We start from the raw sequence: 14,420 nt of genomic DNA, 5'->3' as shown, positions 1-14,420 counted from the left end.
GTAGTAGATATGAGTTAGAAACGGATGCTACCCATGGCTTGTGAGTCTGTATTTCCAGTACAACTTGGATACATTTCAATGCTTTAGGTGCCTGGTCCCTGCACATGTGAGGCCTCACACCCAAACCAAAAGTCATATGCCAGTCTTTACTTGTGTCTCTCAAAACCCGGCAAATGTGAACCTGTCTATAACCAGCTTCATACTTCCCAAAGACTCTGAGTTCACCCAAGCCTGGCCCAGTTCCCGTGTGCTTCAGGATTGCCTTGAACACTCTCAAGGCCAACACTCGCTTCTGTGAAGTCTCCGGCAGGAGCGTGGCTACCTCTCTTGTGGCATCTCACTCTCTTCTGCACATCCTATCCGGGATTTCTTCACTCCACAGTCCTGATCCTATCATATAAAGAAAAGGATTTAGGTTAAAAACAAGGACAGTCCTTAGATTCGGAAAGGGCATGGAGAAGCTGAGCAAGAGAAGACAATTTTCTCTATTTTCTCCCTACTACCGCCTCTTGTTTTCTCTCCGCATGATAACTCCACTCTGTTAGAGCACAGAGTGGCAGTTATGCTGCAACAAGCTGAGTGATCCTTGAGCCGCTCCAGGAGAGCGACTGCGTGCATAATTATCTAGTGGACACTATGTCTCCAGCGTTTCCTACAAAAAAAAAATCGCGAGAAAAGGAATAAGCCCTACTCATAAGGAATTTAATGTGAGTGAGAGGGAAAAAATCATGTAGAAAAGATATGAGGGAAGAAAAAATATATCATGAGAGAATGACTCGAGGTCTATATCTGAAGGCCACCTGAATACTAAACATAGTGCGTGACCAGATTGCTGGAGGTCCAGGAAAGTGTTTATGGAAGGTGTAGCTTTGACTAAATAGTTTGAAGATGTGAAGGAGAAGATCACGTGACTAGGGAGTCAGTGTGTTCTAGCCTGTGAACTGTTACTTGCTGGAAAATAGGGTCTGGGTGGCGTGGGGGGGGGGGAGGAATTTATCCCCAGTGATAATGAAATCCCCCGTTCCTGAGCATACAGCTCATCCTGTGTGACTTCATTATTCATTTATCTATTTTTTTTTTTTTTGGCTGGGAGAATGTTAATTATACCTTTTCCTATTTCTTACATTAAATATCTCTTAAAGTCCTAAAGTATAGACAATAGCTCCTCTCCCCACCTCCCTCCTCCTCTGCAGTGATTGTGTCAGACATGACTTGTTGAGTTAGAGTTTATGATAAGCTAGTTGGGGGAAGTGGTGTCAGACATAACTTGTTGAGTTAGAGTTTACGGTAAGCTAGTTGGGGGAAGTGGGGAACAGAAGACACATGCTGCTTTTGTTACTAAGTTTGAGTTTAATATTGGATAGGACAGAAATTTCACCATTGTCAGTGATGTGATCAAAATGATGTTTCATGAAGAAGAAGCTTCCTGTGGGTCCATATCCGAAGTGGAAGACAATCAGAGGATCTTTCCATGTCTGTCGGTGCTCACTGGACATTCAGGGAAGAGATGGCCCTTATGGGTGGTATACAGGACTGAACTTTAACTACTTTAGTCTCTGAACTTTCAAATAAATGTTACTAGTCTTACTGAACGTTATGGGCTGGCCAAATCACGTTGAGGGTTTCCTGCGTGTGAAGAAATTCCACATAAAGCTTTCTTTGTTTGGCGTTGCTGATTATAAGTAAGACTGATAGCACGCCATGGAGTGAAGCTTTGGCAGGCTTTACACAATGTGTCTACACACAGGATTGGAAAAATGGAAGCGGAGCGCTAGGTTTAAGCTTTAGAAAAGATTTTTTGGAAGGGTTTATTCTCTTAGGGACAGTCTGATGAGCCTTCTAAGAACTAATCTCTCCTACAAATCTACCCCCTTGAGAGCAGGAATCACTTAGCACAGTTACTGGCCCTGATGCAGGACAGATAGTTCTGAGTGGATTCTTTTATTCACTTTTCCTCACAGAAGTTCTGCTTAGGTGAATGGTTTGTTTCTAGGACTTAGCAGGAAGTTAGAGATTGGAAATGACAAAATAGTTATTTGATGGTGACTTCAGTGAACTTTCCAGTGATTTTTCTTCTTATTTGTTCTGCAGCCTAGGTTTGAATTTATTGTCTAGATTTACTTTTAAAACTTCATGTTTATCTAAATCAGGAAAGTGATACACAATGCGTGTGCACATAGCTTCTGATGTTCATTGTGCATACGTGCTGGTAGAACACATGCCATCAAGGGGGAGATCTCCACGGCAAGGGAGAGCCAACCTCAGTGCGTTGATTTTCATCTTTCTTCTGAGGAACTTGTATGTTAAATAACACGTTGAAAGGCTACCATTTGCAACATCCTCTCTGAATGAGACTCCTCCTTCTCTCTCCTTCTCCCTCTTTTTCTTTTGCTAGGAATTACACCAAGGGCCTCATGCCTGCCAGGCAAAAACCATACCACTGAGCTTCATCTCAGTCCTGATAATACTCCTTCTCTATAAACCTTTAACTTACTGAGTTAGAAATGTATCAAAGTGTTAGAAACTGGAGTGATGTAGATATTTGGAAAAACAGAACAAATTCCATACATTCATATAAAATGCGCATCTCTCTTTAAAGTATTGCCAAGTAGACATAAAGCAAGGGATAGTGTACTTTTGAAGCTGAGAAAGTAGCTCTTCTACACATTTTAAGTAAGGGGAGAAAGCGTAGCAGGGTCCTTTAGAGAATCCACGGCTCTAACTCTGTACCTCTCTAGCAACCTCCAGCATCTGATGTCTCCGGACAAACACGTTAGAAAGCACTGTAGAAAACCACACTCATGCTCTTCTTCTTTCTTTCTTTTTCTTTTTTTGGCTCTACGGTTTTACTTAGAATATTAGCTTTTTGGGTGAGTTCCAATGGTTCGGATCATAATGCCTGCTTATTCTTCTGGAGGCAGTGGGAAATAACAATATCATAAAATCTTTGACAGTCTATTTTGTTATAAAACATAACACTCATTCTTAAAAGGACAACACTCTACTAAAAGTTGTGCCAAGAAAAGATAGTATTATACATACACACACACGCACACCACACACACATGCACAGAGTGGCACTTCAAACAATAGTTTTAATGATACCAAATCCCTCATAAGTTTTACTTACCGTGGCATAAGTACGTTAATTCAAAACTGTGAAACAATCAGCGAAAAGTGAATGAGCAGAAACAGGAAGAAAAATAAATCCTAGCCACAAATATTTGCTCATTCTGGTACTTATTTCTTTAGCCCACGAGATGAAATTTCAGTTTGTTTATAAGAACTTGCTAGTCCTCCCTCAGATGGCATGGTGGCTATCTGAATGTTTTTTTGTATGAATGAAAACTCCGTGTCCCCAAGAATAAAATGACGAGGATTCGTGTAGTCCCCTGTCATGTATCTGACCTTTGTGGAGCTGGGTGAATTTTAGTCATGTTGAAAATGGACACCTCAGAGAAGCATGGCTGCATTCTCTGAGCATACTCCCTGTAGCAGATCCCTGTGGCAGTCAGGACTCAGCTTTAGCTTGTGGAGACACTGGGCTGGCCCGATGCTTCCTGGTTTCATTAGCATAGCCCAGCCCACTTCCAACACACGCCCCGCACTACCTCATTAACCATTGGGAATGCAGCCAAAAACATAAGACGACAGTGAATATAAGGGGAATTACCGGCAAGGGAGCTGTAGCCGTCTCACCACTGGACCCATTCCTTTCCCAAGACCAGAAAAGTGTTCCATTAGCAGATAAGAATTCAAGGTTTGGGTCTCTAATGTTTATGTAGAACAATTAGCTGAACTCTGCACAGTAAGACACCCAGCTCAGTGCATCCATTTATGTTTCTGCCATCTCTCTTCCTCTCCTCTCTCTCCTCTCTTCCTCTCCTCTCCACTTATTATTTTCTGAATAGCTTTGACATTGTAAACCACAGACGAACTGGAGCCTGGCATTGAAAGGAGGTGTTCAACAGCGGTTTTTTTCTTCTCTCTCTCCCTTGTTTGAAGAAGTTGACTGCTACAGGAGGGGATCTGAAAAATGACCGGAGCAAAGAGGAAAAAGAAAAGCGCGCTGTGGGGCAAGGTGCACGCCCCCCACTGCGAAGACGTTAAGCAGTGGTGGAGAAGGCGCCTACCTATTTTGGAATGGGCACCACAGTACAACCTGAAGGAAAACCTGCTCCCGGACACTGTGTCTGGGCTCATGCTGGCAGTTCAGCAGGTGACACAGGGTGAGTGCTGCATTCCAGTTTACTCTTTTATGTGAATGAATGTTGCTTTGCTTCTCGGAGGGGGATCATGATCTAGGCGTGACAGTCCAGTTAATGAAACAGACTTTTAATAAAATGGATATATAAAGCATTAGGAAAATTACTTGGCTTTTTTTTTTTTTTTTGGCTTGGAATTAAGCAATTAAGCACCAACCCTTGAATGGAGTTACATATTTTGCAATGTTAAAGTTCATACTGATTCAAAGTAAAAGATCGGTGATTGTGGGAAAAGGAGCTCTTATAAGTTCACTGTGGTGCTGGCATAATTTCCTTCCTCCATCGAATAAGCTATGAAATAGTTCCTGTTTTGAATACAATCACCTTTGAGCCTAATTAGCACCACACACTTACCTGCTGTAGCCTTGGGACTTGCTCTAAGTAGGGAACGAAGCTCTCAGTACATAAAGGAGGCTTATTGCCAAGCTCACTATTTGCGAAGAGAATCCTGCGTCCTCGGAGCATGTGTGGGCTGCATGTGCCTGTTTACTCCTGCAGCGCATTTCCTGCAGCATGCGTGCCTCAATGAGAAAGGAACACGGTGAGAAATCGGACTTCTAACTTTCCCAGAGCAGCAGATTCAAAAAGAGGCATTCTTGGTGCTTGTGTGTGCTTGTGTGCATGTGTGTGTGTGTGTGTGTGTGTGTGTGTGTGTGATTCCCCTAAAGGTATGTTCTCACAAGTTTCGGCTAACTCAGGTAATAATTTTCTACCTGTAGCCAGGAGAGGAATGGATTTCTCAGCTTCCCAGCTTTCAAACGCTGGAACAGTTTTCTTGGCAGAGACTCCTTGGGATTACATTTCAATATAGTCCCACTACCTCCCTGGCTTTAACTATTATTTATTCTGTTCAATTATAAGCATGCTTTTAATGAAATTATTCTGTAACTGGAACAAACTGGTTTGTGTGTTTGTGTTTTCAGTCTGATTAGGAACATCTGCACGGGGGTCTTTAAGAGCCACGATAACTATCATACTTTATGGGGTCCAATTTTACTGCTTAACTCTGTGTTGTACTTTTAATGACCATTTAGCTAACAGCGAAGCGTAGTAATCTTTAAAAAAAATGCAAAGTTAATTACAGGTCAGGACATCTCTAGGTTTTCTTGTCTTTGATTTTAAATTCCAGATGAAACACCACATGATTTGACAGCTTAGGTGATGAGCTTAAAGGTCCCCCTCCCCGACTGGATAGCTTTTCCATATCCTACAGACTGAGTTGGCAGCTACTCAGTATAAAATAAAAGGAGAGTAATGAAGATTTTAGCAGTTCTTGTCTTTTTATTTTTGAAAAACACCCAGTGACCAAGAACATTTGGAAATGTGATACAATTTCCTTGGGTTCATCATTGGGATATGGCTTGTGGTGCAAGCCATTGGTAGTTAGCTTTGTTCAGTTTTGAGTGACTCTCTTTAATGGGTCACGTGTTACATTGATCAGGAAGAAGGGTTAGTAAGTCCCCAGCTGGAGAGAATCAGCTTACTCAGCCCTGGTACCAGGAGAAGGCACGGATCAGGCTACTAGGTCTCCTGGAAATGGACAGTTACACTGCTAGGAATAATGTAAACACTTTTCCGGTTGGAAGAAAAGACGATCTCTTCTTCAAAGGGCCTTTAAAAAAATGCATTTCTCAATCTTTTTCAATCTCTTCTACTCTGAGGAGTTTACAAGCCCCCCCGAGTGTTGTTAGGGACTCACTGTTTGAAATGGTCCAGAGTTGTCATCAGCCTTACCATGGGAGGAAATGGAGGCTCGGAACGGTAAATTTCCCTGGCCCTCATACCTGAGAAGCGGTGGAGTCAGGACTTGAGTCCAAAGCCAACATGCTCAACCTTTTCACTTTACACACTATACTGCCAAAACCATCAGATGTTTTGCAAGACCAATGTTATTTGTAACAGGAGACATCTCTTTGGAAAAGTTGGAGTGTCTTTCTCCTCAAATGGGGCCCATGTTCAAGTTTTAGCCCTGAAGTTGTAGAGTGACAGCAGAAGTGATCAGAAAAGCAGACATAGAGCCCTGCAGACATACACTGCCCACTTTGCTAGAAGCTGATGCTCCTCACCAGCCCTGGCCCTTTAGGGAGATTAGAAGAAGGAACAAGTGGAATTTGCTCTTGGGCCGTAATGTAAGCAATAGAATCAGATCCCTTCCGCCTCCAATGCTATGTAAGGCAGTATTTAAGTCATTTAACACAGCTGAATTATAAGGGATTTCTGAATCCGATGCCCTTTCACCTAGAAATCCTGCCCACTTAGAAGTCACGTTTCCTTTCTCTTATCTCCACAAGTGGAGTCAAAATCAAGGTAAGGAAAGTATCCTGAGTGATACAACAGTCGTGGTATTTGATCTAATTCAAGACTTCTAACTGCGAGATCGATCTTCATACACCTGGCTCCTCTTCTGCAGCAAACTGTTTTTTTTTTCCCCTCCTATTTATCTGGCCTTCTCTCCCAATGAACCTCTGGAGATTTTGCCTCCTTTTCTTCCTATCAAACATCTTAGAGATGTTTGTCAGACGTTCCTATCTTACAGACTCAAACCCTGGCCCCATGCTTGGGAGGCTGTAGACAGCTTTGTTTGCATACAGGACTCTAACACCATCGCTATGCTATGGAAGCTTTCTTTTCAATCCAAGAGCCATGCATTAATCTACACCAACCGAGACTGTCCTACAAACACAGCAGAAGCCAGAGTGCTCACCCTATCACTATAGAACTGGCCAGAAAGCACTACAAACAGAACATTTGGTCTTCTAAAACAAACACACCAGATAATATCGCTATCCCAACCAGAATTACAGTAAGTGACCATAAAGGAACTTGTAGGCACAAATATCCACCAATGTCAAGAGATCTCTTGGCATATATCAGAAAGAGGTTTAGAGTGGGCATGTCAGTTGCCTGAGTCCACCCAGAATGTAAGGGCAGGAGGACAATTGATGTCAAGTGACCTGGCTCCAGAGTCTCCCGCTTGCTTTTGCACTCAGTATTCTCTTAGAGTGAGTCCTGTTTGGTATCCTGAACTCGCCCCTCTCTCTTGTCACCTTCCCGTCCTTCTGTAAGCCAAGTCCTTAATGTCTGTCCTCTAGCTGTTGCTATGGAGTTTGTGACCCTTGGGGAAAGACCATAGACTCAATCCAAGTATAGTCCAAAGATTTATTGATTAGTTGGTATCAGGAAGAGGGGGTATGGAGAAGGACTCCTAAAGGCGGGGAGGAATCGCATGAAGACCTTCAATATCTATGCAAGCAAGCAAAACTGTTCTGTTCTGCCAGGTTAAGTGGTTAAGGCAACTCAAAACAATCCGGGCATCTGCATAAGCAAGTTATAGAGGCAAAAAAATAAAAGCCGTTAGTCATAGCAAGTTGGTGGTCACACTGTACACTTTGGGGGGGCACTGAGTCAGGGTGACTGGGACTCATCTTGCAGGGACTGGAGACAGAGACAAATGGCTAGTGGGTGCCCACATGGATGCCTGGCCTATAATGGTGCCTCTTTAGCCATAACATTATTTTTCCAGCCAAGTAGACTTACTTCATGTCCTTGCTGCTTCTTAATGGGCTGAATTACTTAAATCATTGTCTTGTGGCTCTTCACTGTCTGCTCTGCCTCCTGTAGGTTTTATGTCCCACCGCTGCCAGTATGCTAATAAAAAAAATAAAAAAAAACGGCCTGACCATATTGCTTCCCCATGCATAACTCTTTCATATCCGCCTACTTCTGCTAGAAAAAAAAATTGAATTACTCAGCATGCCTTATTAAATGGTTAACAAACTGAACCTCACTGTATAAAGCTGCACTAGAGAACACCAGCGATCTCTCCTTTTAGAATCCCTCTCTGTCTCCTGGGAGGAGGAATGTTTTCCTCCTCCTCCCTTTGTCCTTTTTACATATCTCTGCGATAGGCTTTATTTAATACATGGTATTGTAAACTTCTGATAGAGTTCTTTCCACGTCTGTGAGCTCTGAAAACAAAGACAGTGTTTCCTTCTTTGTGTTCTTACCAACCTGGATATTACCTAGCACAGGGAAGTCGGGTTTAAGTAAATATTGAAAGGTTTAAGGCATTCCCCGAGCCGCTGGTTCTCTTGTGGCGTGCTGACACTGTAGGAAGACTGTGGAATTCAATTTAAATCTGATGCTGTGAAAATAAATGTAAGAAATATGCATAGGGAAAGGCATTAAAGTGTGAGTAACCGGGGTCTTCTACCTTCTTGTGTCTTTCTAGACAACTGCTAAAGATTCTTTCTTTGTCCCAAACAGTTGATTATTTAATTTTTCTTTTTCAAAGCAGTTTTTGTTAATTCTTTGATAATTTTATATGGCATATTTGGACCGTATCCTTCCCCTCCTCCACACTTTTTCCAGATACCCGCTCCCCACCTCCATCCCTGTCTCTGTGCCCCCCTTTTCCCTCGTTTTCCCCCTCTTCCCTCATCAACCCACCAAGCCCAGTTTGCATTGGCTGGCACTCCTGGGTGTGAAGCCTGTCCTGGAGTGTCAAATAATGTTAATTATTATCATTATTTTTGTTCAATCAATAGTAACAAGATGGATACATCATATAAACAATTCAAATACTGTCTTAAAGAGAGAGGATGTGATAACACAGGGCCCACATCCCCAAGAGGGGAGCTGTTCCTCCTTGCACTTGGAAAGGGTAGTTCTTGAGTGTGCTGTTCACCCACCCACCAACACCCACCCAGGCATTCCCATCACCTGCTCACCGTACAGGTTGCTGGTTTTGTTTCCATTGCAAAAATCTATCTCCCTCATCTATGATAAAAAGCTTTGAACCTGCCCTTAAATAAAGTGTTTATAGGGAGATTACCTAGCCTTAGGTTCTTAAACCACATTCATGGAACCGGTAGGCTTGGGAATTGGGCTAATACAATCCTATATTGATCATGTCTTCTTTACCCTATGTATACATCTTTGTATTTGTTTATTTCTTTGTTTATTTATTTGATATCCCCCCATACTTTCCCCTCCCACCTCTACCCCAACCCCTTTCCCACACCCCTCTGTTCCCACCCCCCCCCCCAGTCCATTTCACCTCCTGTTCTCCCATGGATAGCAACAAAACATGCCATATCAAATTGTAGTAAGACTAAACACCTCCCCATGGATTAAGGCTGATCAAGGTGACCCAATATGAGGAGTAGGGTCCCAAAAGAGTCAGAGACAGCCCCTTCTCCCACTGTTAGGAATTCCATAAGAGGGCCAAGTTATACAACTGTAAGATATATGCAGAGTGCCTATATGCAGGCTCCCTGGTTTGTAGGTTCAATCTCTGCGAGCCCCTATGAGCCCAGGTTAGTTGGTTCTGTGAGTTTTCTTGTGGTGTCCTTGACCCCTCTGACTCCTACACTCCTTTCTTTCCTCCTCTGCAGGATTCTCTGAGCTCCACCTAATGTGTGGCTGTGGGACTGCCTCTGTTCCCATCTGCCCCATCTGTTGCTGGATGAAGCTATCTGATACCCTTTTCATTTCTATTGCTTATCTTTAAAGAGACAGGGAGAGATTCTACAGATTTCACCAGATTGCTTAAGGTTGAATTGCCTCTCACTGATGTAAAAATAAACACTGGTGTGTTCATTTCAAAGAAGGAAAAATAAACTTTGTCAGTATTTCACAATAAGATACTTTCTAGAAACTATCTGTAGGAATAAAATAGCTTTAAAATTCAGGAGCTTTTATTACTTATTACTGTTCCCAGGCAAGAGCTATTCCTTACAGGCAGTGTTCATTAATCGATGCCCAGACAACCTCGTTACCAGTGCCTTCTATAGATGAGCGTACACCTGACGTGAATGCAAGCCCCTGGAGCTGTTGCCCACACGCCTGGCAAGTCAGCAGGTGTAACACTGATCTGCAGACTGTTTTGCTCACACTCTAGCCTTCATGGCTGCTGTGGTGTGACTGTTTGCAGCACGAAAAGCCAAGTTCAGAGAGAAGCAGAAAACGTAGATTGTGTATCCCATGAGAACCAAAGCTGCTGAAAAGGTCCACAGGAGTGCTTAGTCTTGTACCTGAGGGGACCTGGATGGTTTGTTCCCGACCCATGAAAACCCGAAGCTGCCGTGGGGTTGCCTGATGATTGAACCACAACATTTTGGCAGAACAAAGATGGATATTCCTGATAATTATGCAGAATAAATGGCAGTACTGGCACCAAGACATATGTACAAAAGCCGAGCTTCATTGCACTCCCAAGAAGACTTGAGCTGCGTGAGGAATGATGAGTGGAAATTCCTGCAGGCTTTTCTGGGGGCTCTCCACAACATACCTCAGCCTCAGAGACACAGAATTCTGTCATTACCTATGCCTCTCTAACGCAGCTCCTGCTGGGAGAGGAACATTGGCAGCCAGGCACTCCCAAGTAAGTCTCAGGCATAGTGTCTGTGTCTTCTACAAAGATCTGCAGGGATCTAGTGACATTTTGCCGGCTTCTTCTTCACCTCTTCCCCCATCCCATGACTTCTTTCTCAAATAATAGCTCCAGATTCCACTTAACACTTCTGATTTTATTTTTCCTCAACATAAAAGGATGAGAATTCAGATATTAAAAAACAATTAAAATGTTTGAAACTATAAACATGAAAGAGTCAGGACCTTCCTTGGTAGGGATTGAAATTGTGACAAGATTTGCAATAATTGTAGTAAGTTGAGGACTAAGTAGATTGCTTTTGCAGTCTTTGCTATTTAGTTTCTAGCTTCCATGTTTGACACTGAGGCTTCTTCCCTGACGATTTTTTATATCTGACCCTTCTCTTTGTTTTGGGGAAGAAGACCTCATCTATTTTTAGTACATGTAGGTTAAGTGAGATGTTACTTCTGACTTTGGTGATAATGTCCATTTTTATCAGAGGTCTGAATATGCCTATAGTAGAACTCTCAATTTTGTGGACTAATTGGAACCACACGGAGACTGGTGAGAATTAAAATGGTATGTGGGTATCATCTCAAAAAATTACATCATGGTTTTCAAGAGGCAGTATCAAGCCTGGACACAGTGCCTGGGCTTGCTCTTTTCTTGCCCATTTCTCCTCCCCCTCCCCCGCTCCATCTCTCTGTGTCTGTCTTTTTCTCCCTCCCTCTCTTTCCTTCCTGTTGTTGACCCTGGCACTAATCTGCAGTGTTGTGGGGCACTAGACCTACTCACAGTTATATTACATTTGGCTTATATTAACTATGGCTCAAGACTTGGTGATTGGCACAGCTCCACACTTCTGGCCAATGTCTAATTCAGGAAAGAGAGCCGCCCTCTACACACAGGGCAGGGGTTTACAAACTAGTCATTTATCATTTTTACATGGAAAAGACAACAAAAATAACTACGTGGTTCAGTAAGTTAGCCTGGGAACTGCCATATGTGTGGACCTCAGGAAAGGACGACTCCCCTCATTCTGGGGCTGATGACAATAGCGATAATGCACCCTGATCTTCCAAGGCCCCTCAGACTTGAAGATAAAGTCACACAACAGAGGTCAGAACAGAGAGAAATGGTCTCAGTGACACACTGTCCTTTTAGTTGCATTCAGCATTTTTTGTTTGCTTATCCTGGTTTGGTTTCTTCTGATTGCCAATGACACATTTTGGTGCTATCACAAGCTAAGTGTGTTAGACAAATTGTTACTAATCTTGTGAAACCCAGCATGGCAAATATTATTGAACTTTATATTCTCATAAAGTCCAGACTTTGAGGCTCAGAACTATGACTTTGTTGCCCTCAATTCTAGCATTGCCAGGATTCACTCTTTGTTATCATCTCTCTCTCTCTCTTTGTGTGTGTGTGTGTGTGTGTGTGTGTAACCCAACGCAACTTTGGAAAGGCTTTAAGGACTGTCCTTTGTGTTGCTCCCTCAGGCTGCCCTTTTCTATGAAGCAACATGTGCATGGTGTTTGTTGGATAAAGCCCGGTGTGCATAGCTGATGCAGAGATGACATCATCCTGTACCACTGCTCCCTCCGCAAGGGGTCTCTTACAGACTGCCACAGTATCTTAGGGTGACACAAGGAAGGGGATATATGATTTAACCCTGGTCTGAGCAGCAGTGAATGAGTTTACCACTCAGCAGTTATGACACAGGATAAAGGGCTTGAGTGAGACTTAGTGGGCCATCAAAGGCACAAAGAGCGTGTCCCAGAATCAATAGCTAGTACTAAGAAACTAAGTCTTTATTTATTTTGTCCCTTCTCTCCGAGCTCTTTCATCTTCTATCAGATTAGGTTCATCTCATACCCTCACCACTCCCAGGACAGAGCACAGTCATAGACATTAACTGACTCCCCATTCTGAGCACAGCAAAGTAGTGCTTGTCTCTCTTAACTTTTCTCACATCAGAGCTATCTTCCCATCAGACACAACTCTTGCTACCCACCATCAGCCTCCATAGCAAGGCCCCTCTCCTTCTCCCTTCCTTCCTTCCTTCCTTCCTTCCTTCCTTCCTTCCTTCCTTCCTTCCTTCCTCCCTCCCTCCCTCCCTCCCTCCCTCCCTCCCTCCCTCCCTCCCTCCCTCCTTCCCTCTCTCCCTCTGTCTCCCTTGAAGAGTGACTCGTTGTGTAGCTGAGGAGGACCTTGAATCTCTCCTCTTCACATCTGCTAAGAGCTGAACCGCAGCCATGCACCAATGCATTCTGTTGTTTACACAATGCTGGCCATGGAACTTAGAGCGCCGTTTATGCTGGGTGTGCTCCCTTCTAACTGATCTATAGCCCCAGACCCCCATTTCATCTTAGCACACATTTTTCTAAATAAAAGACACAGTTGTATACTTGGTCATGTTTTCTTTATTCTCTGGACCTTCTGCTTTCATGACCCATTTTTGTGGCTTCAGCTGTATCTTCTCTGCTACTGTGTTATGGAATAAGATTTGCAGCTCAATATTTTTTCTCCCTTAAACTAGTCTTATCTATCCAGTTGATTTTTTTTGTGACCATCATCTCACTCTTTCCCAGCAACATAGTTAAACTGAATCTGTTATTTTCTCCCTCCATCCAGTCCTATCCTCTACTTTTTGGTACAACGAAAGCTACCTGCTTGTCAGAAACTTGGAAATGACCTGTGCTCACCTTCCCTCTTTCCAGACAGACTCTATTAACCACATTCTAAAACTACTCTAACTGGTACCCATTATCTTTGCAGCAACTTCGCTGGCAACAGAAATATGATTAACTGGGCTCATCCTTGTGGATTCCTGGGAATTTCCCTGGTGCCAGGTTCCACGCTAACCCCATAATGGCTCCCACAATCAAGATATCTCTTTCCTTGCTCTCCCTCTCTGTCCTTCTCCTGTCTCTACCATCCTGTTCCTTCATATTTTTCTCCTCTTCCCCTTTCTCCCCCCTGCTTCTGACCTCCCTTCTCAGCGCCCCCACACTCCCAATTTTCTCAAGAGTTTTGTCTATTTCTCCTTGCCAAGGGGATCCATGTATGTTTTCCATAGGGTTCCCTTTGTTACCTTGTTTCTCTGGGGTCTTGGACTATAGGCTGGTTATCCTTTGCTTTATGTCTAATATCCAGTTATGAGTGGTGGAGAGGGTGCTTGGATTGGCCGTCCCATGTAATCAGATTGATAACTACCTTAATTGTCATCATAGAAACTTCATCCAATAACTGATAGAAGCAGATGTAGAGATCTGGACCGAACTTCTGGAGACCAGTTGAAGATAGGGAGGAGCAATAATAAGAGCAAAGGGCTCAAAACCATGATGGGTATACCTACAGAGACAGCTGACCTGAGTTAGTGGGAGCTCATTGACTCCAAACTAATAGCAGCAAAACCTGAATAGGATTAAACTATGCCCTCTGAATGTGGGGGACAATTGTGTGGCTGGGGCAGTCTGTGGGGCCACTGGCAGTGGGACCAGTATTTAGCCCTTGTGCTTGAACTGGCTTTTTGGAGCCCATTCTTTTTTGAAGAATACCTTATTCATAGTGGGGAGGGCCTTGGTCTGGCCTCAAAGTGATGTGCCAGACTTTGTTGATTCCCCATGGGAAGCCTTACACTTTCTGAGGAGTGGATGAGGGATGGGATGGGGGAAGGTGAGGGGAGAGGAAAGAGGGGAGACAGTGGGAACTGGGATTGGTACGTAAAATGAGGAAAGATCATTAAAAATTAATTAAAAAAAGAAATATGACTAACCTCC

At 43.3% G+C, this 14,420-nt stretch overlaps 1 protein-coding gene across 6 annotated transcripts in view; it reads left to right on the top strand.

Moving 5' to 3' along the window:
- The first annotated feature begins 3,627 nt into the window (after positions 1-3,627).
- The window catches only part of Slc26a7 (solute carrier family 26 member 7), a 112,193-nt gene continuing 101,400 nt past the window's right edge, over positions 3,628-14,420 (top strand). For 4 of the 6 annotated variants that reach the window (XM_042055968.1, XM_042055966.1, XM_042055967.1 and 1 more), the window contains exons 1-2: positions 3,649-3,760; positions 3,912-4,229. In XM_042055968.1, the coding sequence (XP_041911902.1) occupies positions 4,037-4,229 (193 nt within the window). In that variant the 5' untranslated portion in view covers positions 3,649-3,760; positions 3,912-4,036. Of the gene's footprint in view, positions 3,761-3,911; positions 4,230-14,420 lie in introns of all 6 variants that reach the window. The other 2 variants (XM_038347318.1, XM_038347320.1) reach the window with 2 other exon arrangements.

Source organism: Arvicola amphibius, chromosome 11, assembly GCF_903992535.2.
Source record: "Arvicola amphibius chromosome 11, mArvAmp1.2, whole genome shotgun sequence".
NCBI classification, from domain to species: Eukaryota; Metazoa; Chordata; class Mammalia; order Rodentia; family Cricetidae; genus Arvicola; species Arvicola amphibius.
This window is presented reverse-complemented; position numbering and strand designations above follow the sequence as displayed.